The following is a 23,722-nucleotide window of genomic DNA, read 5'->3' as shown; positions in this document are numbered from 1 at the left end:
TAGTTATACAATCAACAAACAGTTGCACTAGGGTTGATGCACAGTGTTCCAATCAGCAGTAGGAATGTATATTATAGTGAGTATTGGTTCACTAGGAGCAGCTCTGGTTGTAAAGTCTGACCGCAAAGACCTACGATATCAATCCTTCAGGCACTGAGGATGTAACAGTCACTGTCACTGAAGGAGCTGCTCGGAGATGTCGCTGTGTCATACGTGGGGTGAGATTCGTTCTCCAGCAAGGATGATACCTTGGCTGCCACCCTCCTTTCTCTCACATCCTGTACTGATTCCCGGGGCATCCCCAGGACGAAGCTGCACTTCCCGTTCAATTTACCAAGTCTCTTTCTGTCTGCTGAAGAGATGCCGCTGCACCAGCAGACTTTGCCATAAATGAAGCCTGAGTCCACCACAGAGTCAAAGAAAGACTTCACTAGAGTTTTAGCAGTCATCATGTTTTCCTCTAGGATTTTTAACCACGTATAATTTAACATCAGTAAATCGTCCATCCTGTCAGCTTATTTAATATAGCGACACTGTTCTTGCTTTCTGAATAAAGCACATAAGTTGTAGTAGCTACAAGGTTTATGTTTGACCAATTAGGGATGATAAGGGCTTTTTTTTAATTTTATGGATCTCTGAATTTAAGCATAGAGGTGTTTGTTTTTTCATGTTTGTTACAACATGAACAAAGGTTTTAATAAAAGCTTAAAAAATAGTAAATGGACATGGAATAAAGAATATTTAATCCGACTTAATTTGTAGTGTAGGTAAGGTTTGTGATTCCTGAGGATTGTTGGCCTCAGAAAAAGTTTTTGTTTTAAACTGTGATTAATTGTGATTTCCTGGCATCCCAAGGTTTAAAGGCTAATTTGCTAATTAAGAAATCATCCCCAAAAAATCCCTGCTGTCCATGACATTTGCATTGCACTAGTTTATATGCCTATTTTTTTACAATTATATAAGGTCACTGCAGGTGTAGGTATACACTGACAATCTGTCCATGGAATTGTCTTAATTACATTTGTGATTAATGTTTTGGGGCTTAATGTTTACTTTGTTTTATATTTGTCTATTGTACTTTAATTTGTTCTTGTGAACTAAAAATAGTTATAATATAAGAACTATGATAAGATGAAAAATAACTACAGACAACAGGTAAAAACGAAGACAAATTGGAATTTTATTTTCTCTTTAAATCACTGTTTCGCTTGCTCATTTTACTGTTACTGGTTAAATGACTCTTTTATATAGACCGTATGTATTATGTTAAATGAGGCTCCAGCCCCCACAGCTCAAATAGAATAAGCGGTGACAGATAATGGATGGATGGACGGATGGATATTATGTAAAATTTTTTTTTTTTTCACTCTTTCTCTCAGATGTAAATGCATGTTGTTCATTAGTATGTGGGATTTAAAGTACTTTGCAGACCACTGAAAAGGTCCTTGTGAAGTCTTATTCTTTCACTCTGACGTCCATCTGTTTGTGTTTTCAGGGCCGAGGTGGGAAGGGCAGCATCTTTGTGTGGGCGGCAGGTAATGGTGGAATGCAACAGGACCACTGCGGTGCAGATGGTTATGTTAACTCCATCTACAACATCGCTATCGGGGCTGTCACTCAAACAGGGAAGCCCGCCTACTTTGGTGAGCCCTGCCCTGGGGTGATGGCCGTCACTCTAACAGGGACGAGCGTGGGAGGCTCACTACCTCTGGTTAGTGTGTGCGCACTGCCTAACACATCTAACAACAGTATTTATCATTAATGAGAACGTGTGTGTGTGTCTGTGTGTGTGTGCGCACTAGCAGCCCTGCTCTTTGGCTCCTGTGAACTGAGAGAAGTCTGTTAAAGAGCAGCTACTGGTGTGATATTTATAGAGGCGTGCCAAATGACCTAGGTGACTGCTGGGCACACACACACACACAGAAGCAAACGAGTGTTAATTGGAGCAAAAGCATGGCTATAGTGGCTGAGAAAGGGAAAGGAAGAAGCTGAGGTGTTGATGGCGGAGGTAACAGTAAAAAGCCAGGAACAAATGGAGTGCCAACTCCACGGCTACAGAAATACAAAGGCCAATTTTATCAGTGTGATACCACCTTTGTGTGCTGGGAAGCCTGCCCTTTTCCACCTCGCATCAGGATACGGTCAGCCAAGACACAAGTTGTTTTTTAATTATCATCACTGCAAAACTGTGTCGACATGTTTAAATGACAGAAAAAACTTTAAGGAGAAAGTAGCTGCTACAAAAGTACAGAAACTCTCACATGCAGCCATCTGTTATCTCTGATACAACATACCTGCATCTGGTAATGCTGTGGTTTCTCCAGGTCACTGTGACCAGCGTTGGTGATGGCTGTGTCACACAGTTTCCAGGAACATCCAGTGCTGCTCCGATCGCTGCAGGGATTCTGGCTCTCGTCTTAGAAGTAAAGTGAGTGTCTAAATGTCCAGTTGCACTGTACATGGTTGGTACTTCAGTAAGACAATATAGTAATACCTTGTTGATTTCAGCAGGGACTCATTGTGTTGCTCAAGGACACTTGCAATGTGAGTGATTTCTGTCACCAGCAGTGTGGTGTCATTCTTGTCCTTAGTGTAATGAGTAACTGGTGTATTTTCTACCAGTGGGCTTGCCAATGTCATTTTTTTTCTCAAATACCCAAAGTGCTTTTATTTTTTTTTTACTGTTTTCACCCATATCTTTCCTTGACTTTTTTAAGTATATCATTTTCAAATAATTTTCCCATTGGACTTTTATTCCCTCCAATATGCTATAAAAATGAAAAAATATTGAAAACAATAGCACGCTCTTACTGTTCAGTAGCTCACCACCTACCATGTTTGGCTCAATGGTAAGTAGGGTCTCAGCTACAGTAATTATAAAGCACATCAGTGGCAAGGCTATGTTTTACTTTGAGGTATAAGAATTTATTTTTTTTTAACCAATCTCCATCCAGACACTTCAACAATTAATTGTGTCTACTCACATTTAGTGTCAGTCTGCCACCTGGATTCACTTATTATTCTGCACCATGTTTATGGCACATTTGTTAGATTCAATTCAAATTTGCACACACTAAACTGAGATGGTGAATGTGGTAAACATTGTACCATGTTATGCCAGATCACATTTGGAGTTGGTTTGGTGTTAGTGTATAAGCAGGTGACGCAGGGTTTGCTCCCAGTTCAGCACTATCTTTCTTTTATCACAGGTTCAATATTATCATTTTCATTTTATAAGTTGAGTAATTTGGCAGTCATCAAGCAATCAATTCAGGTAAAAATTGACAGAAAATAGTAGGACAACAAATGATTAATGAAGAAGGATTTTCTGTGAGCTGCTCAGGTCAAGTACTGTAACTGAATACTTGTTTCAGCACTAAAAAAGAATTTGAATGAAATGTTTTTTTTTTAATGAAAGTTCTGCACCTCCCACTTTTGAGTTTTGTCCTAATTTGTCACTCTTCTACATTTTCCCTTCTTTCTTTGTGTTTTAGTGCCTCCTTAGATGTACTGTGAATTGTTTCCTCCTAACATTTTCTTTCTGCCTCTGTCTAAATCTGCAAAGAGATCTCCTCATTCCTTTTTTTCCCCCTCGCTTTTTTGTCTTCTCTGCCCGTTTCATGCCATTTCCGAGTCCCCCTTGTTCTTCATCCCTAACTCGCCAGCTGTCTATGTGGCCTCGGGCCTGGTGTTTTGTGGTGGTATCAGTGGTGTCTACGCCTCCTTCATGTTATGGATGGTACTAGAGGCCGGCTTTACCGCTCCAGCTGTCATGCCACAGCATTTCAGTCTCAGTTGCTTGGCTGTAAAATGGAGCGCGGGTCCCTTGGGCAAGGCGACTCCCTGGACATTACTGTTAAAGGCTTTGTCGTGACCCGCTGCTACTGACTCAACTATATATCACCTCCCTCACTAAGACCAGCAGCATTCTGCTCACGTATTTATGAAGCCCAGTTCTCCTTCTCTTTCTCTTTCTGGGCCTTGCTCTCTTTCTCTGTTTCTCACACTTGCTCATTCTGTGTTCCAGCCCCCCCCCCCCCCCCCACATACACACACACACACACATATTTCACACAGATACATATATTCATCCATACCCTTGCACACATTGCAAGCCTTGAGATCTTTTTCCCCAATTATTCTCATTCATAAGAAATAGATGGCCTATTATAGAACATCCATGAGCACCCAAGCACGTGTATGTACAGGAATGTGCATATATTTCTCTGTAATTTCATGCCACTTAATTGTTTTTATAATTTTAAATATGCCAGTGTGAATAAAAAGGCCAGTCTTCACTGAACTGGTCATAATTTCCTACCAAAGACATGATCTGTGATGTGGGGCCATATAAGGCATTTTAACATTCAGGTTGGGTTTTAAACCTTTTGTGTTTAATTTGATCTACTGCTTTGGTCCAGACCTGAGGATGAATCCTATTTATGTTGGTGATTCTTTTATTTACCTCTAGTGTAAATGTTAGTTCTCCAAAAATGTGATTGATGATCAGTCACCAAATAATGTTTGTCATCAGTCTTAGTTTTATTTTGTGTTTAGCATTAGTTCATGTGCGAATGTTATTATGCAGAAATGGTAACTAGATAGCATCACTGAAGTACTGCACTGAAATACAATGTTGATGTATTTGTACTTTATTGGAATATTTCATTTAATTGTTTTTACTGCACAACAGTTCAGAGGAAGACATTTATTTGGAAGCTTTATTTATGGGTGCTTTGAAAATGTAGGCTCTATGGGTCATTATGTTGTTGACAGCATCAAATTCAAAAGTGTTTAAAATACTTGTTTTGTTGGTGGACAACTTGTACATTTATACTTTCAGTAGCCTGAATCTTAGAGTATGTACTTAGTAAATAATTTGAAGTTGTACTTCTGCTTGTAGTGCAGTAGTTTTAAGGTTTTGCTTGTGTGTGTACCTTTGCTAGCTCAGCTAATATGCTTAACATGGTAACCTGCTAACATAAGATGGTGAACACTGTAAACATTTCAACAGTCTTTTATTATTTATTTATTATTTAGTGGCACCATAAGTTACAATCTTCATCAGTATCCCCTGTGGACAGTTGCAGTTGTAGTGATACATTCAATCTGCTAATTTGTTGCGTGCATTTGTGTTTTTTAGGTTGGGGATTTAATCCCTCTATGCATCATTTTCTTATGTATCTTTGTTCCTTTTCTTGTAACAAACTCACAAACGTAAAAGTTGTAAGTTATTTCTTCTCTCTAGATATTGCTTTAAAAAAAATTGGACAGATTTGCAAAGTTGGTCATTTCTAATTGATAGCAATGATAGATGTATTTCGGCAGAGAGAATATGACATTTTGTTATTTTAACATAGAGCGCTGACACAAAAGAGCAGAGAGCCTCAATGGGTGTACAGTGTGTGATTGTCTGTGTTGCTAGAGTGGCCTTCACTGTGTTGCGGCTGTAGCAGTGTCAGGGTGCCACTGTCTATCTGTCTCTCTGACATTATGTTGGCATGTCTGTCTGTGTCTCCATCTGTCTTCATCCATCCATCTTGACAGCTGTCCAACAAACCATCAGGGTGAATCAATTCTTCACTCATCCAGTTTGTCAGTCGTTCTGTCTCTGACTGTTTGTTTGTTCACTTTATCACCATGTCAGCCTCTCTGTCACTCTATCTCTTGTCATCTCAGCCATTCAGCAGTCTGTCATGTCTATTCGTTTTCTTGAAAGAACCTGAACATTGGGTTTTACTTTGATTCCAATTTATGTTCTGTGCATTTATGTTACACCTGCAAATCTCCACTTCCTATTGTATTTCTGTGTTTATTTGAGCTCTGTGGAAAGATGGATTGTCTTCTTCTTCACCCCATAGGTAGGCAGCCACTCTGCCAACTGAGCCACTGCTGCCCCACTGCAAATGTACACTGAACTATTCTAAAAAGTAAACCTGTAGGTATACTATCAGTTAATTAGTTACATACTTTCGCGTTTTAGCGTACAGTAGTACACTTTATTGACATTTCAATTTGGCATATGGTATAAATTGTCCCTACACCGACAACTGTAGTGTAGCTAGATTTACAGGCATAAAGTTTCAATAGGTAGTGGAATGTAAGTTGTTGATGGCTGGAAGTTCTCTGGAGCGCTGTGCATGGTGTATTGAGAGGAGACGCCTATAGACTGTTCCAGCCCTTTATCTGAGGGGTTTTACATTTCTAACACAACGATTAATTACCCCCATCTCACTCTCATCAACAGGGCAGAACAATTTTGTAAAATTTCTACTGATATATTTAGCCAGTTAACATACAGTAACAGTCTGTTAGGAGCTGGTAGAGGCTCCATTGTTATGGAAGAAAACAAACTTTCAAACAAATATTGTGTAGGATGCCTTACAGCAAGAATAGTTACTTTAACGCTCTAATATACGTCACTTATACTATAGACAATATAAGCCAAGTATAATTTTGTCTAGTACAGTATAGTCTCTGATAAGGACTCAAAAAAAGTGTGAAAATATATATTTAAAAAATATACTCACTTACTAGCGTACTAACACTACGCTTGAATATACTGTACTTCCTTTTGGTGAGGATTAACCACGTGTCATGTACTCTATTTTCATCTTTAAAACCAACCGAAACTTCTATATAATGCAGTATAATATATCAAATAACTGCTACTGCCTGTGCTCTCTGAATGAAAAAAGGAAATAATGTTCAGTATATACCATAAAGTCTTCTGTGAGGAGAAATCAGCTGGTGATCTCAGTGGGAACAGTACATGAAACAGTGAATTCACTGCCTCTGACTGGTGTTAACTGCTATGACACAGGCACATGAACACACACACACACACACACACATAGAGCATCGTTAGTATGCTCAGCTCAATTTACTTACTTACGTACTTTGTACTCAACACAAAAATAATAATAATAAACTGTATAATAAACTGTGACGCAGACACATACATTCAGCATACGTTTTCTATGTGAATGTGATCATTTAACACAAGTGGAAATATGTATATTTGATGTTTACAGTATATAAACCTCCATGGTCCATGGTTTCAGTCACACAAACACACATACAAACGAGAACGAGTCTGTGTGTGTGTGTGTGTGTGTGTGTGTGTGGGCGCGTGTAGTCGAATATGTACTCATTAGCTACAGAAATCAGGGCTGAACTGGTAGAGTGTATTTAAAGGAGATTGCAGGCATGCAGTTATTGGACTTGGCCTAATTGATAAACCCATTAGTAACACTTGTTCAGATAACATGGGAGAAATCTCAGTCTGCTCACAGTCACTCCAAATGGGTTCACTTAGGCTTAGAGTACAGCACATTAAGAGAAGATTACAGGGTGATGTGGAGCGTCTTACCAGTCCACGCCTCAGTGTGAGATTAATACAAATGAACTAAGGACAGACATAAGAAAATTATATTTGACACTTGACAGGAAGTGGACACTTTCTGTTTTTATCTTTAAGTCTGCACATCTACATTTTGTATGTTTGTGTGCGTGTGTGTGTGTGTGTGTGTGTGTGTAGTTACGACAGATTGATTGGTGTGCTTGGTGTGTGAATATGTGTAGAATCACGTGTGTGTGTGTGTGTGTCTCTATTTATGTTATTTTTTCTGCCTTTCAACTAAAGCTGTGATGTAGCACAGCAGAAGATCTTAATGCGAAGTGTCCAAGCAGAAGATGTGCTGTCTGGGATGACACAGTGGGATTTAAACAGCTGCTTGTCTTGTACCAACACATTATACCCTGCTGACTAACAAGCTTCACTGTTAGCGATATCGCTTAGTGTTAAAATAGAAAAAGCAAATAGAGACATGAAGCTGAGCTTTAGTAAGGATCAGGGATAAGGACGGATGTAAATGCCTCAGTCTTTTCTGGCTGCATGTGTGTCCATGGCACATGAGAGTTAGAGCTTATTTTTGACTTGGAGCTTATTGTTAATATGTTGACTGTTCATGTATGAGAGTAAACCGCTCCAGGCCATTAAATTAGATGTACTGTATTAATGTTTGTTTGTCAGGCTTATCTTAGCTGTAGGGAGGATGACCTTTTTGATTTGTGGTAGTCAGTTAGAAGCTTCCACCATTTTGGTTCACACTATTATGTTCCAACAACTACTGGACAGGCTGCAATGATGCCACGGTGCCTGGAAAATGAAGCGTACTGACCTTGGTGGTTCTCTTACTTTTCCTTTAGTGCCACCTTGAGGTTGACACTTGCGGTTTTGAGTGAATTATCAGTTGACACAATTGACCACATTCATGTTCCCCTCAGGAGGCCCTGGTGATACTTTGGTGATAGCGTGAGCCCACATCTAGCACCATCATCATGTTTCCATTTTATGTGATGTTTAATTGTAATATTTTGTGCTTACAGTACTTCTCAGAGTGTACGGCCTAGTTGTACTGTTTGGGAACGCTAACAATGAATTGCCCAATAAACGTCAAACTTGCAATTAAATAAACTGAACTTGTGCAATTGCACTGGGACACTTTAGCACTTAGCATGTAAGTAACTAATGCACAGGATAAATAATAGACCAACAGAACCTGACATCATATTAGAGACAGCCAAGCCTACCTGTGTGACACCTAAATTGCACAAGGTATTTTTTTGGATACACTGATAAGTTGTTTAATTTTTCTGTCACTTTTTTTACCGGTGTTTACACTAATTTCAACCTTAGCAAATATAGATTATATCTTGATTAAAAAAAGAATAATGTGAATGTCTGTTGCCCCCTACAGAATTTCCTTTTCAAGGGTTGTTTACCAGAAAAAATGTGGAGTATGATGCTTCTAAATGATTGGACGCTGATAGTGTTTTCCACTGGGTCCTGATTCCTCTCTCTTTTCTTCACCCCTCCATCTTTCCGTCCCCTCGATTGCCCATTATGCTCTCTCCCCTGGGCTGGACACTTTGTCCTTGCGCTCCCTGTCTCCTCCTACTCCTCATCCCCCTCCTCTCTGCCTGGGCCCAGTGTGAGTGATAAATTATTCGTGGGCATGCTCTGAGGGCCCAGGGCTGCTCATTCCTGCGCACAGAGGACTAGCATTGATCCAGCCTGTGGTTCAACTTAATTGGAAACCCAGTTACACCAGCTCCAGACACACTGACACACACAAACACAGTGTGTATGTATATATATATATATATATATATATATATACACGTGCGCACTCAGACACATATGCACTTGAAGACATGCTATCAACTGTAAAGCCACATTAACACATGCACCGATGTACAGTTATACATCCTTGTACAGGTGCATAGATTTTACAAATATAAATGTTATTACACAACATACACTTAAATAAAACTCCCATTTGAATCCATGCATTAAAATATGCCCAAGTATCTGCTACAGTGTATATGGTTCATCATGATTTAGCATTGTAAACACAAACTAACTGCACCACATTGTGCTCCAACATTTAAACTCACAAATCCCAACACATGCTTTGGTAAAAGACAAGGATAGGCACAAACCTACACACACACACATGCACACAAACACACACTCACACACACACACACAGACACACACACACACACAGACTTTATAGTCTCTAAGCCTGCATTCTAAGCAGCACTAAACAGTCCACAGTGGAGCAATATGGAGGCCCAGGGTTATCGATTGGACTGAGACACTGACTATCATACAGCTAATAGATTACATCAGACACATTGGAGCAGCCTAGTCAATGAGGCCTGATCCTATTAACTGGGGATTTGTAAACAGTTGTGTGCTCACTGTGACGGCTGCAGTGCTGCTTTGTGAGCCTTGGCATGCGGATGAAGCCTGTAAGGTTCCGGAGGAGGCTCATATGTTGTTGCAGTTTGTTCTATCCTCCCTTGAGAAATAGCCCAATTGTAGCCATGTGTGTACAGAAATTGCAGTCATGCTATATTTGTATTGTCTTTGTAACACTCATGTCAAGTTTCACTTTTATTCCACCTGTTACTGTTCATCGTAATAAGTATTAATTATGCACCTAAGGTAATAATATAATAACAAAAACACATAATAAACAAAGGCAAAGAATTTCACTGAGGCATGAGAAAAGATTGAAGGTGAAATTTACAACATTGTTTCAATTAGTACTGGATGCATCCTTTTTTTAAAATACAGGGTTAATGTGAAACCTTGAAAATGACTCATTTACCACCACTCTGAAGCTATTGCCTTAACAGGGGCACAAAATGACATTACACAGACATAAATCTACCAAAAAACAGACACAAAACTTTTAATTATAGACACAAATGACCAAAAACAGACAAACTTCTAATAACTATTGGAAATTACAGTATAACAAACGTAATAGTGAAAAGTAGTTTGAAACTACTGCTATTTTTGTTGTTTTAACCAATCACCTGATGCACATCATGTGACACATACAGTAAGGAACAAAAGCTCTTTTTAGGCAAACCACAACTTGGTGGATTTAGACAGTTCAGAGCAATAAACAAGTGTGACACTGGCCGTCATTTTAGCTACATTGTAAACACGGGTATACACCTCTTTCTTGCCGGGACCCTGAATGGGCTTAATTTTATTGGTATACTGAGTCTTATTAAAAAGTAGGGACAAATGACCTATATGGGTGTGGAGGTTGGAAGACAGGTTATATTTCTCCATGTAATTGCAGTTACAGCCTCATACTCTTCTAGTGACAGTAATTTATCAGGGCTGTGGTTGTCATCTTGATAATTAAATTGTATGACTTTAGAAAAAATAGTGATGTTACAGGTTGCTTGATGGATTGCATCCTGATGCATACCGATAACAAAAAAGGAAATAAAATCAAGAGATCACCACAAACTCCATCATGTTGCCGTAATGTTGCTTAGTTCAGCTTTTAGACTTTTTACATGTATGTTTTTTTGCTCACTGGCTATATCTCATACTCATAGTTGATCTGTTTATCACATTCTAAGAAGAGTGTGTTATATGTTTAAAGTGGTTTGTGCTTACTTGCAGCCAAACTAAAACCAACAGGATGAGAAAACACATGCTCTGGCATTGAAATAAAGAGCTTTCACAGAGAAAAAAATAATTGCCACCTCTATGTGAAATAAACCTCACACGTTAACAGCTCAGTTCATCTTAAGTCCATTACAGCATAGACGATACTTCTGTTAAACCAGCACTATGGTAGATGCTGGTTGTGGGGTTTTCAGATTAATTTTGTGGCCTAAACCTATTCATATGTCCCTTCAGGGGCTGTGTGGCAAAAAGGAGTGAAAACACAGAGTGAGAGAGAGAGAGATAGAAATAGCAGTAAACTGGTTTCTCAGCCAACAGTGTGTTTTTAAGAGCAAAACGACTTTTCCAAAATAAATAGATCTGTGTCGCAGACTGCTAGGAGAGAGAAAAGCCCTCGGTTCAATAATTAATTCCCAAGTCGAGAGTTTTAGAGAGAGACGCTGATTGGGCTGATTTTTTATTTATTTATTTTTAATTCTGTTATGATACAAAGGAGGCCGTTTGAAGTAATTTGTCCCAGAGAGAGCGGCTTGGAATACCATACATGCTTTGATTTAGCAAAGCAAATTTAATTTTGTTTGCTTTATGCAAACCAGCCGGGGCCGCGGGGCTTTCTCTGATTCCACCAGAGGGGTGATGGTGGTGGTGGTAGTGATGATGATGGAGGTGGGGGAGAGCACACAACAGAATCACACTACTGCTGCTACTAATATATAATACAGAACATACACTCAAGCAGTGAGCAGCAATAGTTCAAAAGTACAAAGGCTGTTCTCCCCCTGCTCATACACACACACACACACACACACACCCAAACACACTCCGATCCCTTTGAAATCAAAACTTAAAATAATTGTTTGTGTGTTGTGTTTTGTTTCATTCTATCCATCTATAATTAGTGTTACTGGTATTATTCCTATCATGTTGTTTTAGCTGCCTGCTCTTGCTGCTTGCTGGGGTTTTGTTTTATGCCGCTAATGAAAGCTTCTCTCTTCGCTTTTGTTCTGCTTCATTTTTTCCAATACGTGAATGGAATACATCTGTTTATATCCTTGCCTAATATTTCCTGTGATGTCTAACACCTAAGAGCACAATAATGAAGTGGCTACTTGTGATTTTATTTTTATTTTATTTTTCCATTTCAGGGGGTTTATGAATATGTACTGTACCTTAACAGGCAGCCGAATACATGTACTCTATCACGTATTGCTGTTATGTCAGTGATTATGATAGGAATTAAGTCTACCTGTGTTGTACACCTTTAATTACCTTCATTGTTCCGTTCTTCAGTTCTGGAGAAACGACTGAAGCAGACAGTGAAGGCATTTCTTCTCAGCTGTTCAGAATGGGTGGCCAAGCGGTTTTCTTATACTCAATTCAAGTTATTTTCTTAGGGAACAATAATGAGTGGATAAAGCAGAAAAACCCAATTTCCTTTATGCTTTTTATATCCTGAAAAAGCCCTCGTTGACGACCCTTTGGTCTTTTGTTATAGAAAACTGAGCTAATATCCTCCAGCTCTCGGCGCAGTTTAAAGGTCTTAATTGGATTCCATTAGTATATTGCTTGACATGACACTTGAGTCCGCTCTATTAGAATTCCCCTGCCTGGGATTAAAAAGAAGACTTTTTCTACATTCGACTCTCTAGGCTCTTTTGTTGAAGTCTCAAATATTCTTTGTGGGATTCACAGTTTTTTACTGACACCATTATTAAAACCTTAAGCTTGACTTAAACAGGCGCTTTTATGTCTAGAGGACCTGCTGTAAAAGGTATGGCAGTGTCTCATCGCAGCAGTTGATGTATTAATAAACCTTAGCATTAAAGCACTATAAGCTTTACACACACGTCTCATAGAATGTGTTCTTAGCTTGATAAACAGTCCTGCAGCCTTTTTCTACAAAAATTTCAGCACATGTTGAGCTCCCTGCAGGTTTCTTTTCAGAGTATCATACAGAGTTGAAGTGCTTCCTCTGCGCCTTGAGTCCGTGTAGAACACGGGCCGAAGGAAGGATGCGTTTGATGATATTCTGTTTTATGTCTCTTTCCCCAGTCCTGAGCTGACTTGGAGGGATGTCCAGCATCTGATCGCCAGGACGGCAAAGATCCCCGACCCCGAAGAGCAGGGCTGGAATATCAACTCAGCAGGATACCATGTACACCATAGGTATTGTGATACATCTTTGCACACATTTATTGGTTTAGAGCACAAATGTAGTCTGACCACTGGAGTTAGGTTTTACCTGATCTGTCTCAGTGTGCTGCTAAAATTGTACACACTTGTTAACTGAGGCTTTTTAAAACCTGATTGGTGTATTAATCAAGTTATTTACATATCAATAGTCCTGCTCTTTCAAATCAAAGTGAGCTACAGTGGAAACCCTTGATTACTTGTCGCTATGGCAATCTTAGCAACATGTGCTGATCACGTTCAGTTGTGTCTCTTGCATTTTGGTAAGTACACTTATAAAAGTGAAATATAATGATTGATATTGCTCTCATACCTCTTTGTAAAATGGAAAGTTACTGCAAGCAACTGGTTAGCTTAGCTTAGCATTAGGGCTGGAAACGGAAACAGCAAGCTTGGCCAAGTACAAGTAATAAGATACATATAGATACAAGCATTACGTTACATCTTTTTTGTACAAACGTGGAACATTTACCTTCCCATTTACATTTCGTCATTTAGCAGACGCTTTTATCCAAAGCGACTTACAAGTGAGGAACAAAGCAAAAAGAAAATCTAAGTCAAGGAGAAAACATCAAAGTAAATATTTCACGAGATGCAAGTGCGAGAAAAAGCAGAAAAGTAGTTTTGTTTTGGTTTTGTTTTGTTTTTTTGTTTGTTTAAAAAAATTGATTTAAGTGCATAGGAAGATGGGGAAGAGTTCTTTTTTCAGCAGTTTTTGCTGAGCGTGCAGAGTTTGGTAGCTCATTCCACCATCGTGGGATCATTGCGGTGAAGAGTTTTGCTTGGTGTCTTCTGTGCGGTGATGGGACCACCAGACATCGTACGTTGGCAGACCGCAGCGGGCGGGAAGGATTTTAGACTTGAATGAGTGAGTTGAGGTAAGCGGGAGCTGTTGAGTTAACCGCCCTGTAAGCAAGAGACAGAGCTGGAAGCAAGAGACAGAGCTGGAAGCAAGAGACAGAGTGGGAAGCAGTAGATTGACATGAAGGAGTTTTTGAGGTTTTGTGTCAGGAGCAGCTACTTTCTAGAGTCCGCTGTCAATGTGAGACTATTAGGCAAACCATGAAATGCTAAAAGAAGTCAGTGCGTGTGTCACTTCAAAACTGTCTCTCTTCTCATCTTACGATTTTTCATTTAGTTCTATAATCATCCAGGCACAATGTGTTAGAAACAAGTGGTTGTTACTTTCATTTACCTAATATTAGGAAGAGCAGGTGCTAGGAGACCTGAATGGTCAATAAATCAACATGACAGTTATTGCTGTCATGCTGTGGACTGTAATTTTTAATAAAGCCAAAAAAAAGTATGTAGAAATGACACTTGACATTTGAAATATTGATAAATTCCTTTTGCCCCTGAATTTTTTAGTAGGTTCCAAAAATTTCTGCATATAGTCTATTGGAATTCTTGAATTTAGATATTCACATTAGTAATTTTGTAAAGCCACAATATAATTATTATATTAAAATCAAATATCTGTATTAAACTATTTCCACTAAACAAATTGTAAAAAGGTATGTACGTTTGCCCTAATTTGCAAATTATTTTGCAAATTCTTTTTCTGAGAAAGCTATGCAGATATTATATGCAGATACAAAAACACAGTGTTTTAATTTGCATTAAACAACCACCATTAAGTCACTTTCTTAAATAGGTGATAATGCTTTTAATCATGCTATACCATTGTTGCATGGTGCATCACACATTGAATATATTGACATAAAATATTTTTTGTTTGATTTACTGACTTTGTATCATGTTCACAAACCCTGAGGATATTTTCTGTAGGCTTATAATTACAGAGTTTAATTTGTTTTACCTGAGTCTACATTGTAAATAGCTTTATGGTAGGTGGTGACTATGTTCACAGTAATTATCCCTAAATAATTCCAAATAAGAGGACTTCACGTAAATGTACCTACCTGTTTTAAACACCCTCGAAAGCTGCCGCTGTTGTATCTGGGCCACTGTTTTCTTGCCACTGTGCTCTTTTTATTAATTTAATATTAAAATGATTTGAGATGAAGTGAAAGTAGTGGGTGTGTACGTATATACAAAACTATAATCAGGTCTTGCCAATGTCAAATTTATTTGTGTAACCTGTCTGCGATGATCAGGCATCTTTCACCTATTCACTACTTCTATTTCCACACGCACACACACAGACACAGACACACACACCACTTTTATGTGCTGACACACCTACAAGCTTTCCTCATATAAAGTGCTTTAACCACAAAAAGCAGCAATCTGTTTTATGACAGATGAGACAGGTGATCTTGTCCAGGGAGGAGTGTCATTGTAATCCTCTAATGTTATTATCACACCCACAGCATGTCTGAGTGTCTGTACCTGCTCTGATTTATACGGACAGAGGCTGGAGGAAATGGGGCTCCTCTTTTACCTCTCACTGTATGAAGCATGGATCTTTGAGGGAGATAGAGTCCTGTGCTCCTCTAGACATTGTATAAACGTTTTTACAATGCTTTTACAGTGTCAGCCAGGCGATGACAAATTGGTAATCAGTCATAGCATTTGTGATGTTTTACCTTTGCTCTCTGTTTCACTCACCTTTAAACTTCATCTCTTCATTTAACTCTGTCCTCGCCTTCATTTGTAGTTTTTTTTTTCTTCCCGTCCTTCTTGGCCCCTTCTTTTCCTTGCTATTATTCCCTCTCACTTGCTTCCCAGTTCTCTTCCTTTCCCTCTTTCGCAGCATGCCATGTCATAAAATAGATTGTAATTACTGTGTTGCTGTGAGAAGAATGGATTAATTAAAATATAATGATGCCGATCACACCAGAGGGCGTCTGTTGAAATCTGTCCATTTAGGGCTGTGGCAGAGGACTTGTAATGTCCTGATCATACTGCAACGGCCATGCTAATTATGAAGAATGGTTACTTGCATGGGTGAGGATGGATGAACTATACAGTGCAATGAACAGAGGGTCACTTATCATCAATATAGTTGTTACAATACATGAAAGATTAGACCAGAAATAAGAGGGTGCTTGGTTGAGAAAAGTGAATATAACTTTGAATTTGTATGTTTTTTTTTTTTATTTAGCAGTCTACAGTAAAGATCATTACATGTCACTTAACTTTTCCCAAAGACTTAACAAAGACACATGAATGGGTTTTAATGTAGATTATGCAAGTGTATGCTGCATATGGTTCAATTTATTAGATGATAGTCATATTTCCTGCTAGTAGAACATCTTTCTACACCCTATTGCCAGTAGATGTGACAATGATTCAGTGAGTTTAACCTCTTGTTTTGTGTTGCGCTGTTTCTTGCAACGTTTCACTGGCACACAGCAAAGGATACATTTTATGTTTCTGGCACTTTGTTTAAAAGTAGTCAGACAACTTACTTAAGTTAGGTCAACAATACAACTTTGTGAATACTGTATACTCCATTACAAGAAAAAGTCCTGCACTTAGAATCTAAAGAATAACTAATTACTGTGGTGTAGGAAGAAGAATATTTACTGCTTAATAGCTTTGCTATACATTATCATTTAGTAATGTGCACTCACTTTTATAAGAAGCAACTTACTAGTACACACATGCCAGAAGCGACTGGGGCTTCAAGAGGAGACAGGGATCAAACTGCTGGTTAGTGGGCAACCCTCTTAATTTCCTAAAACACAGCTACCCCAAATTAGCTGTTCCCAGGTAAATGTGAAAGGTGGAATAAATCTGTCCCTGTCAAATGAGAAATGCCTTAAAAGTACCTTAATACTGAAGTAAAGTAGTCGGGTGAATATGTGAATACGTGTACTGAAGTGTACTGAAAATGAAAAAACACAGATCTTCCCAACAAAGCAACAGAGTGGGAAGCAACTTGGTACATAGAGAAAATACATAACATTATACAGGCTAAAGCTACTGGTTCTTAAGCAAACCCTTATTACAATACACCAAATCACCACTATTTTGTAGTCTGTCTTTTATTAATGACCAACTTTGTTACAGTATCTGTGGCACCATCTGTTGCATTGTGGAACGTAGCCTAAATGGAAATAAATTCTCTGTTATCCAATGTTATATAGTCTCTTTTAAAATGAGAAATGAATCAATGGAGTTGTTGAGTAAAACCTCTTTAAAAGTTACACAGTGAGCATGTGTGGATTGAGGACAGATGGTTGTAGTAAAAGCAGTGACTTTGTGACTTTGTACAAGCTGAAAGAAAAATATCTTATATATAGATGTATGGTGTGTTGCTATTGATGGGTGTGTGTGTGTGTTGTTGGGGGTAGCCTGAATCCCACAGTTCCCATCTGTTTGACCTCCATATAGACTGGGAGCTTTTGAATTCTCTGATGTTGGGAAGCGATCCCCCCCATGCCCTCCACCTCTCCACCCTTAGCTCCCACTGCCATGATGACAATAAACATGTCAGCCGCCACACGCCAGAGCAATCTGCAATCAGATTTACTGTGCATGAAATATGGTGGTGCCTTTATTGGTCCAAAGACTTGTCACTCATAATTTATAGGCTGTTGCCAGGCCGGCTGTGATGTCAGTGAGCTCCCAGCACCCTCAGGAGAATCAGAAGAGGGAGAGTGAAAGAGATAGGGGTGAGGGGTAGGGGTTGGGTGGGGGGATATAGATATAAGAAGAGAGAAAATGTGTGTGTGTGTGAGAGAGAGAGAGAGAGAGAGAGAGAGAGAGAGAGAGAGAGGCAGAAAGAGAGAGAGGGGATAAAGAAAGGGAATACGGGAGAAAAGGTGATGGAGACGGGTGGAAAGAGGAAAAAAATAACATGCATTCATCCTGTTAGTCTCTGTGTTGAGTTTATCAGGTTGAGGGAGTGAAAGTGTCAGTTTTTTCCAGGGCCTGTACAAATGGATCCTCCTCTCCTCTCCTCTCCTGTCCTCTCCTCCGGCATTGCTGTGCATCCTTTGAACACTGACACCTATTGATCACATGGTTGGCAGAGAGGGGAAAAAAAATTAATCTGCAATTCACATCTCCACTTGAAGCCACTCTGACCCAGAAATAGAGTCCGGTGTTAGCGGCTTTGCACCGGAGGGGTGACGTATGGACAAGAAGCAGAACGTCCAAACAGGCTTAATTTCATTTAATCTCTTCTGATAGCATAGGTGAGCTACAGTAATTATCCTGTGGGAGATTTAGATAGAAAATAACAGCGGAGGAATAGATCAAAGCAACGTTGCTCTCGCTCACACAGACAAAGTGAATATCAAGGAGAATGCATGAGTGCTGAAACGGTACCTACAAAAACAACTGGTATGGCGTTAAAAAATGAGATAAGATTCAATCCCTCTTTTGAAAAATGATTCTCTGTTCACAGAGAACTATTAGAATGTTTACATTTGTGGCATTTTGTTCCATATCAAAATAATTAATTGCATCCATTTTCAAATTAAAAGTACATTACAACACAATTAAGGATGCAAATGAGTCTGGGCCTGTCGTGAGGAGCCAGGAAAAGTGAAAGAGTGATTGTGTTGATGTATGAGGGTTTGTGAGCTTTTTTGTGTATTAGGTGTGTCGCAATGGATCATTGTGCACTCGTGTGCATGTGTGTTTGAATGCAAAAATTGCATCTTGCTGTCGTTCTCGCAGAGGAAGACCGTGTGTTGAAATTACATCAGCATAGGGAAATAAATCAGAGCTCTGCAGTGATAAACAACAGAGTAATTAGGTCATCTTCCCTCAGTAACTGATCGACCAGAGGAGAAGCTACTATGTCATTCCCGTTGTGTTAAAGACTTTTGTCATGGGATAGAATATCACCCAACATAAACACAACTCACACATTTCTCTATCTGTGCCTCCCTTCTAGTGACTTTGACCTCCGGTGAGCCTGTTCCATGAAAGGTGTCTAAATTGTACCAGAAAACCAGGGACAGTAAAACATAATTTTGTCATAACCTTCCCTCTTTGGAGGGAAAACAGATATAAAAGTATATAGCGTGTGGTTTACTGCAAGCCCCCAGCCCCCCCCCCCCCCTCCCTAGCCCGGCCTGGCAGCAACACGCAGGGCTGATGGATGCCTGGCGTCGGCCGACTTTTAATTGGTCGTAAATTTTTGATCCAGGGAAAGCGCCACGTCCTCCTTGTCCCCCCGGTGACATGGGTGACAAAGCCACTCAGGAGGGAATAAAAGAGGCACGGTGAAGAAAACAGAGTGTTACAGAGCCAGATGGTCAGGTGCTCCCTCACTCTTAGTTACAAATATTAGTGTGGTCCTGACAGAATGATCCAATTCTGATCAGATCAACATCCCTCTCTGAAGATACATGAACAAAAAAGCAGGAACATTTTTCATGAGGTGACTTTATTTTATCTATCTATTATTTTATCATTTGGCCAATATTGTTTGTACACATACATTGTGAATTAAAAAGCAGTAAATGTGGTGGCCATATTCTCTTAATATCGAGAGTTCTTGAGTCAACCTGTCTGGCACGATAGCAAACTGAGTAACTTGGCCATTCTTAGTGTCTCCCTGGTAGCAGAACTAAAATATTGGTCTATTGCAAGTTGTAAGAACCCATGGCTCTACTGTATTTCTCTAAAGGGCTTTTGCTATACTGAGGATTGTGAAGCTGAATGTTACAGGGGCAAGAAAAATTGTTTTAATTACTTTCCTTTACTCTAAGTGTAAATATGTCTGTAAAATAATTAAACCTCTGTATAAGTTAAAGTTTTGTACAAACACAATCCATTTTAACTAATATACAAATTATTCTGTTGTTTTTGTTCATACATATCACTCAAATACTCAAAGTGTTGGTTAGAAAAAGTATGTGAGCTGCATAGGCTAATGACAATAAGAATAGCTACAATAAATGGAGTTGGGAAACTATAGCTGGAAATTAAAGCTATAGATTAAAACTACTTTTTATTTATTTGTTGAATTTTTAAGTTTGAAGTTTCCTTCACGAAAAAGCTAGAAAGAGTTACGTAGTGATACTGATACTGATCGCTCAACGAAAACTACTATGGCTACTGTCTGTAGAAGTGGACACCTAAGATAAGATGGACACGCAATCCAGATTTTTCTATAACACAAAGTAGTTTGAAAGCTGGTTAACAATTGAAATCATGAATGAATCTTAAATCTACCATATGCAAATCAAGGTGCACAGAATTGCACTGGTAGAAAAACAATGAAGAATCTGCTGTACATCTTCTGCTTGGTGAAGTTTGCCAGAGAGATAAGTGACATTCATGATTTTTGAAAAGTAAGATGGAATTGTTTTAGGAAGAACATGCTGCATATATCAAGATAGTCTAAAATTGAATCCTAATCTTTGTGCAGGTCTCACAGCTACTAGAGGTGCTTTTGAGGTTATTTGTCTGTGATTGAGTTTAAGATCAGATCACGTTATGATCAGTCAGAAATCCACGTATTTTGAAAGGCTTCACTTGCTTTTTCTTGCAACTACTTGCCCTTCAATATTGAAAGAACAAGACATACAGTGCCTTGCAAAAGTATTCTTACCCCTTGAATTTTGTTACGTTTTGTCACGTTACAACCACAAATGTAAATGTATTTTTTTTTAGATTGTATGTGATAGACAAACACAAAGTGGTGCATAATTGTGAACCGAAAGGAAAATCCGAAATGGTTCTCAATTTCTTTTAAAAATAAATATCTAAAAAAGTGTGGTGTGCATTTCAATCCAGCCCTCTTTACTCTGATACCACTAACTAAAATCCGATCGAACCAATTGTCTTCAGAAGTCACCTAATTAGTAAATAGAGTCCAAGTGTGTGTAATTTAATCTCAGTATAAATACAGCTGCTGTGCGAAGCCCTCGGAGGTTTGTTAGAGAACATTAGTGAACAAATAGCATCATGAAGTCCAGGGGACACACCAGACAGGTCAGGTATAAAGTTGTGGAGAAGTTTAAAGCAGGAAGAAGAAGTCCTATTTGCATTTTCTGACAAGCCATGTGGGGGACACAGCAAATGTGGAAGGAGGTGCTCTGGTCAGATGAGACCAAAATTGAACCTTATGGCCTAAATGCAAAATGCTATGTGTGGCTGAAACCTAACACTGCTCATCACCCTGAACACACCGTCCCCACCGTGAAACGCGGTGGTGGCAGCATCATGTTGCGGGGATGCTTTTCTTCAGCAGGAACAGGGAAGGTGGTGGGAGTAGATGGTAAGATGGATTGAGCCAAATACAGGACAACCTAAGAAGAAAAGCTGTTAGAGTCTGCAAAAGACGAGACTGGGGCGGAGGTTCATCCAGAGCTACAATGGAATGGTTTAGATGAAAGCATATTCATGTGTTATTGGGCCCATTCAAAGTCCAAACCCTAATCCAATTGAGAACATGTGGCAAGAATTAAAAATTGCTGTTCATAGATGCTCTCGGTCTGATCTGACTGACCTTGAGCTATTTTACAAAGAAGAATGGTCAAACGTTTCGCTCTCTAGATGTGCAAAGCTGGTAAAGACATACCCCGAAAGATTCAGGGGGGCTGAATACAAATACACACCATACTTTTTAGATATTTATTTATCCTTTCCCTTTCACATCATAATTATCACCATTATGTGTTGTTCTATCACATAAAATCCAAATAAAATACATTTGCATTTGTGGTTGTAATGTGACAAAGCGTGGAAGATTTGAAGGGGTATGAATACTTTTGCAAGGCACTATATTGTCAAAAGGATTTTAGCACAAGAAACTTAGGAGTATGATCAATATGACCAGCAAACCCTAACAGCATGAAGAGCTGAGGTAGAATAAGATGCATTTGCATACACAGCTCCCCCTTTCTTCTTTTACTGTAGAAGTCCTTTAAGTGCCTGTACAGTGTTGACAGTAATGGAGTTGAGGTTGAAAAATGAGGTTTAAAAACCGTCTCTGCAGACTCGTGACTGTTGCCAAGCCTAACAGATGCTCATCTGATCAATTTCTTACCCCGTTTGTCCTCCTCACAAGATGAAAGTAAGAGAAAATAAATATAGGTTTTAAACAACCATTTGCTTGTTCATTGCATCAAGGTCTGACATCTTGCCGAGGATTTAGATTATTTCCTTCTACTATGTCAGGCTGCGTTTGGACTAAGGCCTTTAGCAACATTTTCTCCTTCTTTCTGTCTTCTGTCGTCTTCTTTACTTTTTTCTTCCTCTTTCCCCGCTGTTGTTCTTGTCCCATTTGGTGATTTTCAGCTCACCGGGTTTGGCCTGTTGTGATCTCTCTCACCCGCTCATCGATCTGGCCTCCTTTTCCACCCGAGATGGTCAAATCAAAACACACACTGATCATCCACAGGTCACACTAAAGGCCAAGGTTCAGGGGTCGAAGGGAGCTGACCTGAGTACTCCTGACCTTTGAGTTTGTGTGTGTTAGTGGGGAATCTCTCGGAGATGTTCAGCGATCAGACATTTAGTTTGTACTTTGTGCAAACACAAATGCGCATACACTCATGCGTGTATATATATATATATATATATATATATATATATATATATATATATATATATATATATAAATTGTTAAAAATAGTCATAACTTTTGTGGTACAAAAGGGTTTTCCCCTGTACACACAATTTGCCCAAACACCAATAATTCTTTTACTAATTTTTCAGTAAAATTAAAACTTGCTCACATATACTGGCCATAAGCAAGTATTACTGGGCATTACTACAATATAGAATAACAAAAATCTATCAAAAAATTAGAGATTATAATGACTAGCAATAACTGATGAAACACCTTTTTAACGACGTTTGGCTCACCATAATAAAGTCTGATTTTAGGATGAAGTCATCCGGAGTCTCCTCTGCAGAGTTTCGCAGCCTAACTACAGTACCACACAGTCGTGCTACAGAATGACCGACACACAGCCCCGGAGCTCAAATCCAGTGGGCACAAAGGCAGAGAGATGGGTGAGCCTGGTCAGCCCCAGTAGTGTCAACCCAATTACTCATTCTCTTAAAGGGCTATTAAAACATAATTGCCCGGCGATTTACATCCAAGTTAAGGTGGCCCCGAGATAATTTATTATTTTCCATAAGCCCTTTCTTTTGTGTGCCGACTGAAAGCATGTCAGGGGGAGAGAGAGGGAGACTGTAATTTCCTGAGTCATGAAGAAAGGCATGTTGGCAGCTCAGTGTAATTGTTTAAACCCCACTCTCAGACACCTTCCAGTCACCCCCTTTTAATCGTCGTTATCTCTCTCATTAGCCCAGGGTCAGGGGTCAGCCGGCTCCCCCTAGAAACACAAACACAGCATTGGGAAGAAAAAGGGATGAATAGTGGGCTGGATGAGGGGGCTGAGGATTGGGGCTGGAATGGGGACAGAGATTTCCATTTTAGTACTGGTCAGCCTGTATTTGCTTCATTTTCCTTTACATTTGTGGAATAAAGTAATTTTATTATATATTATTAGATTGGGGTAATAACTCTTATTACTTAACAAAAGTACCAGAATCATGGAGTCATGCTCAAGTGGTAAATGGTTTGAGACCCAGTGTCATAAAACATTTTTTTTTTAATTAGACAAACTATATACATGACAA

General features: G+C 39.2%; 1 protein-coding gene across 2 annotated transcripts in view; it reads left to right on the top strand.

Annotated features, from left to right (window-relative positions):
• Window positions 1–23,722, top strand: part of LOC137129789 (furin-like protease kpc-1) — a 156,390-nt gene that overhangs the window by 92,584 nt on the left and 40,084 nt on the right. For both annotated transcript variants that reach the window (XM_067509060.1, XM_067509059.1), the window contains exons 11-13: window positions 1,496–1,711; window positions 2,325–2,428; window positions 13,061–13,174. In XM_067509060.1, coding sequence (XP_067365161.1) covers window positions 1,496–1,711; window positions 2,325–2,428; window positions 13,061–13,174 — 434 coding nt within the window. The remainder of the gene's footprint in view (window positions 1–1,495; window positions 1,712–2,324; window positions 2,429–13,060; window positions 13,175–23,722) is intronic.

Source organism: Channa argus, chromosome 7 (genome assembly GCF_033026475.1).
Source record: "Channa argus isolate prfri chromosome 7, Channa argus male v1.0, whole genome shotgun sequence".
Taxonomy (NCBI): domain Eukaryota; kingdom Metazoa; phylum Chordata; class Actinopteri; order Anabantiformes; family Channidae; genus Channa; species Channa argus.
Note: the sequence above shows the minus strand (reverse complement) of the source record. Positions and strands in the feature narration are given on the sequence as shown.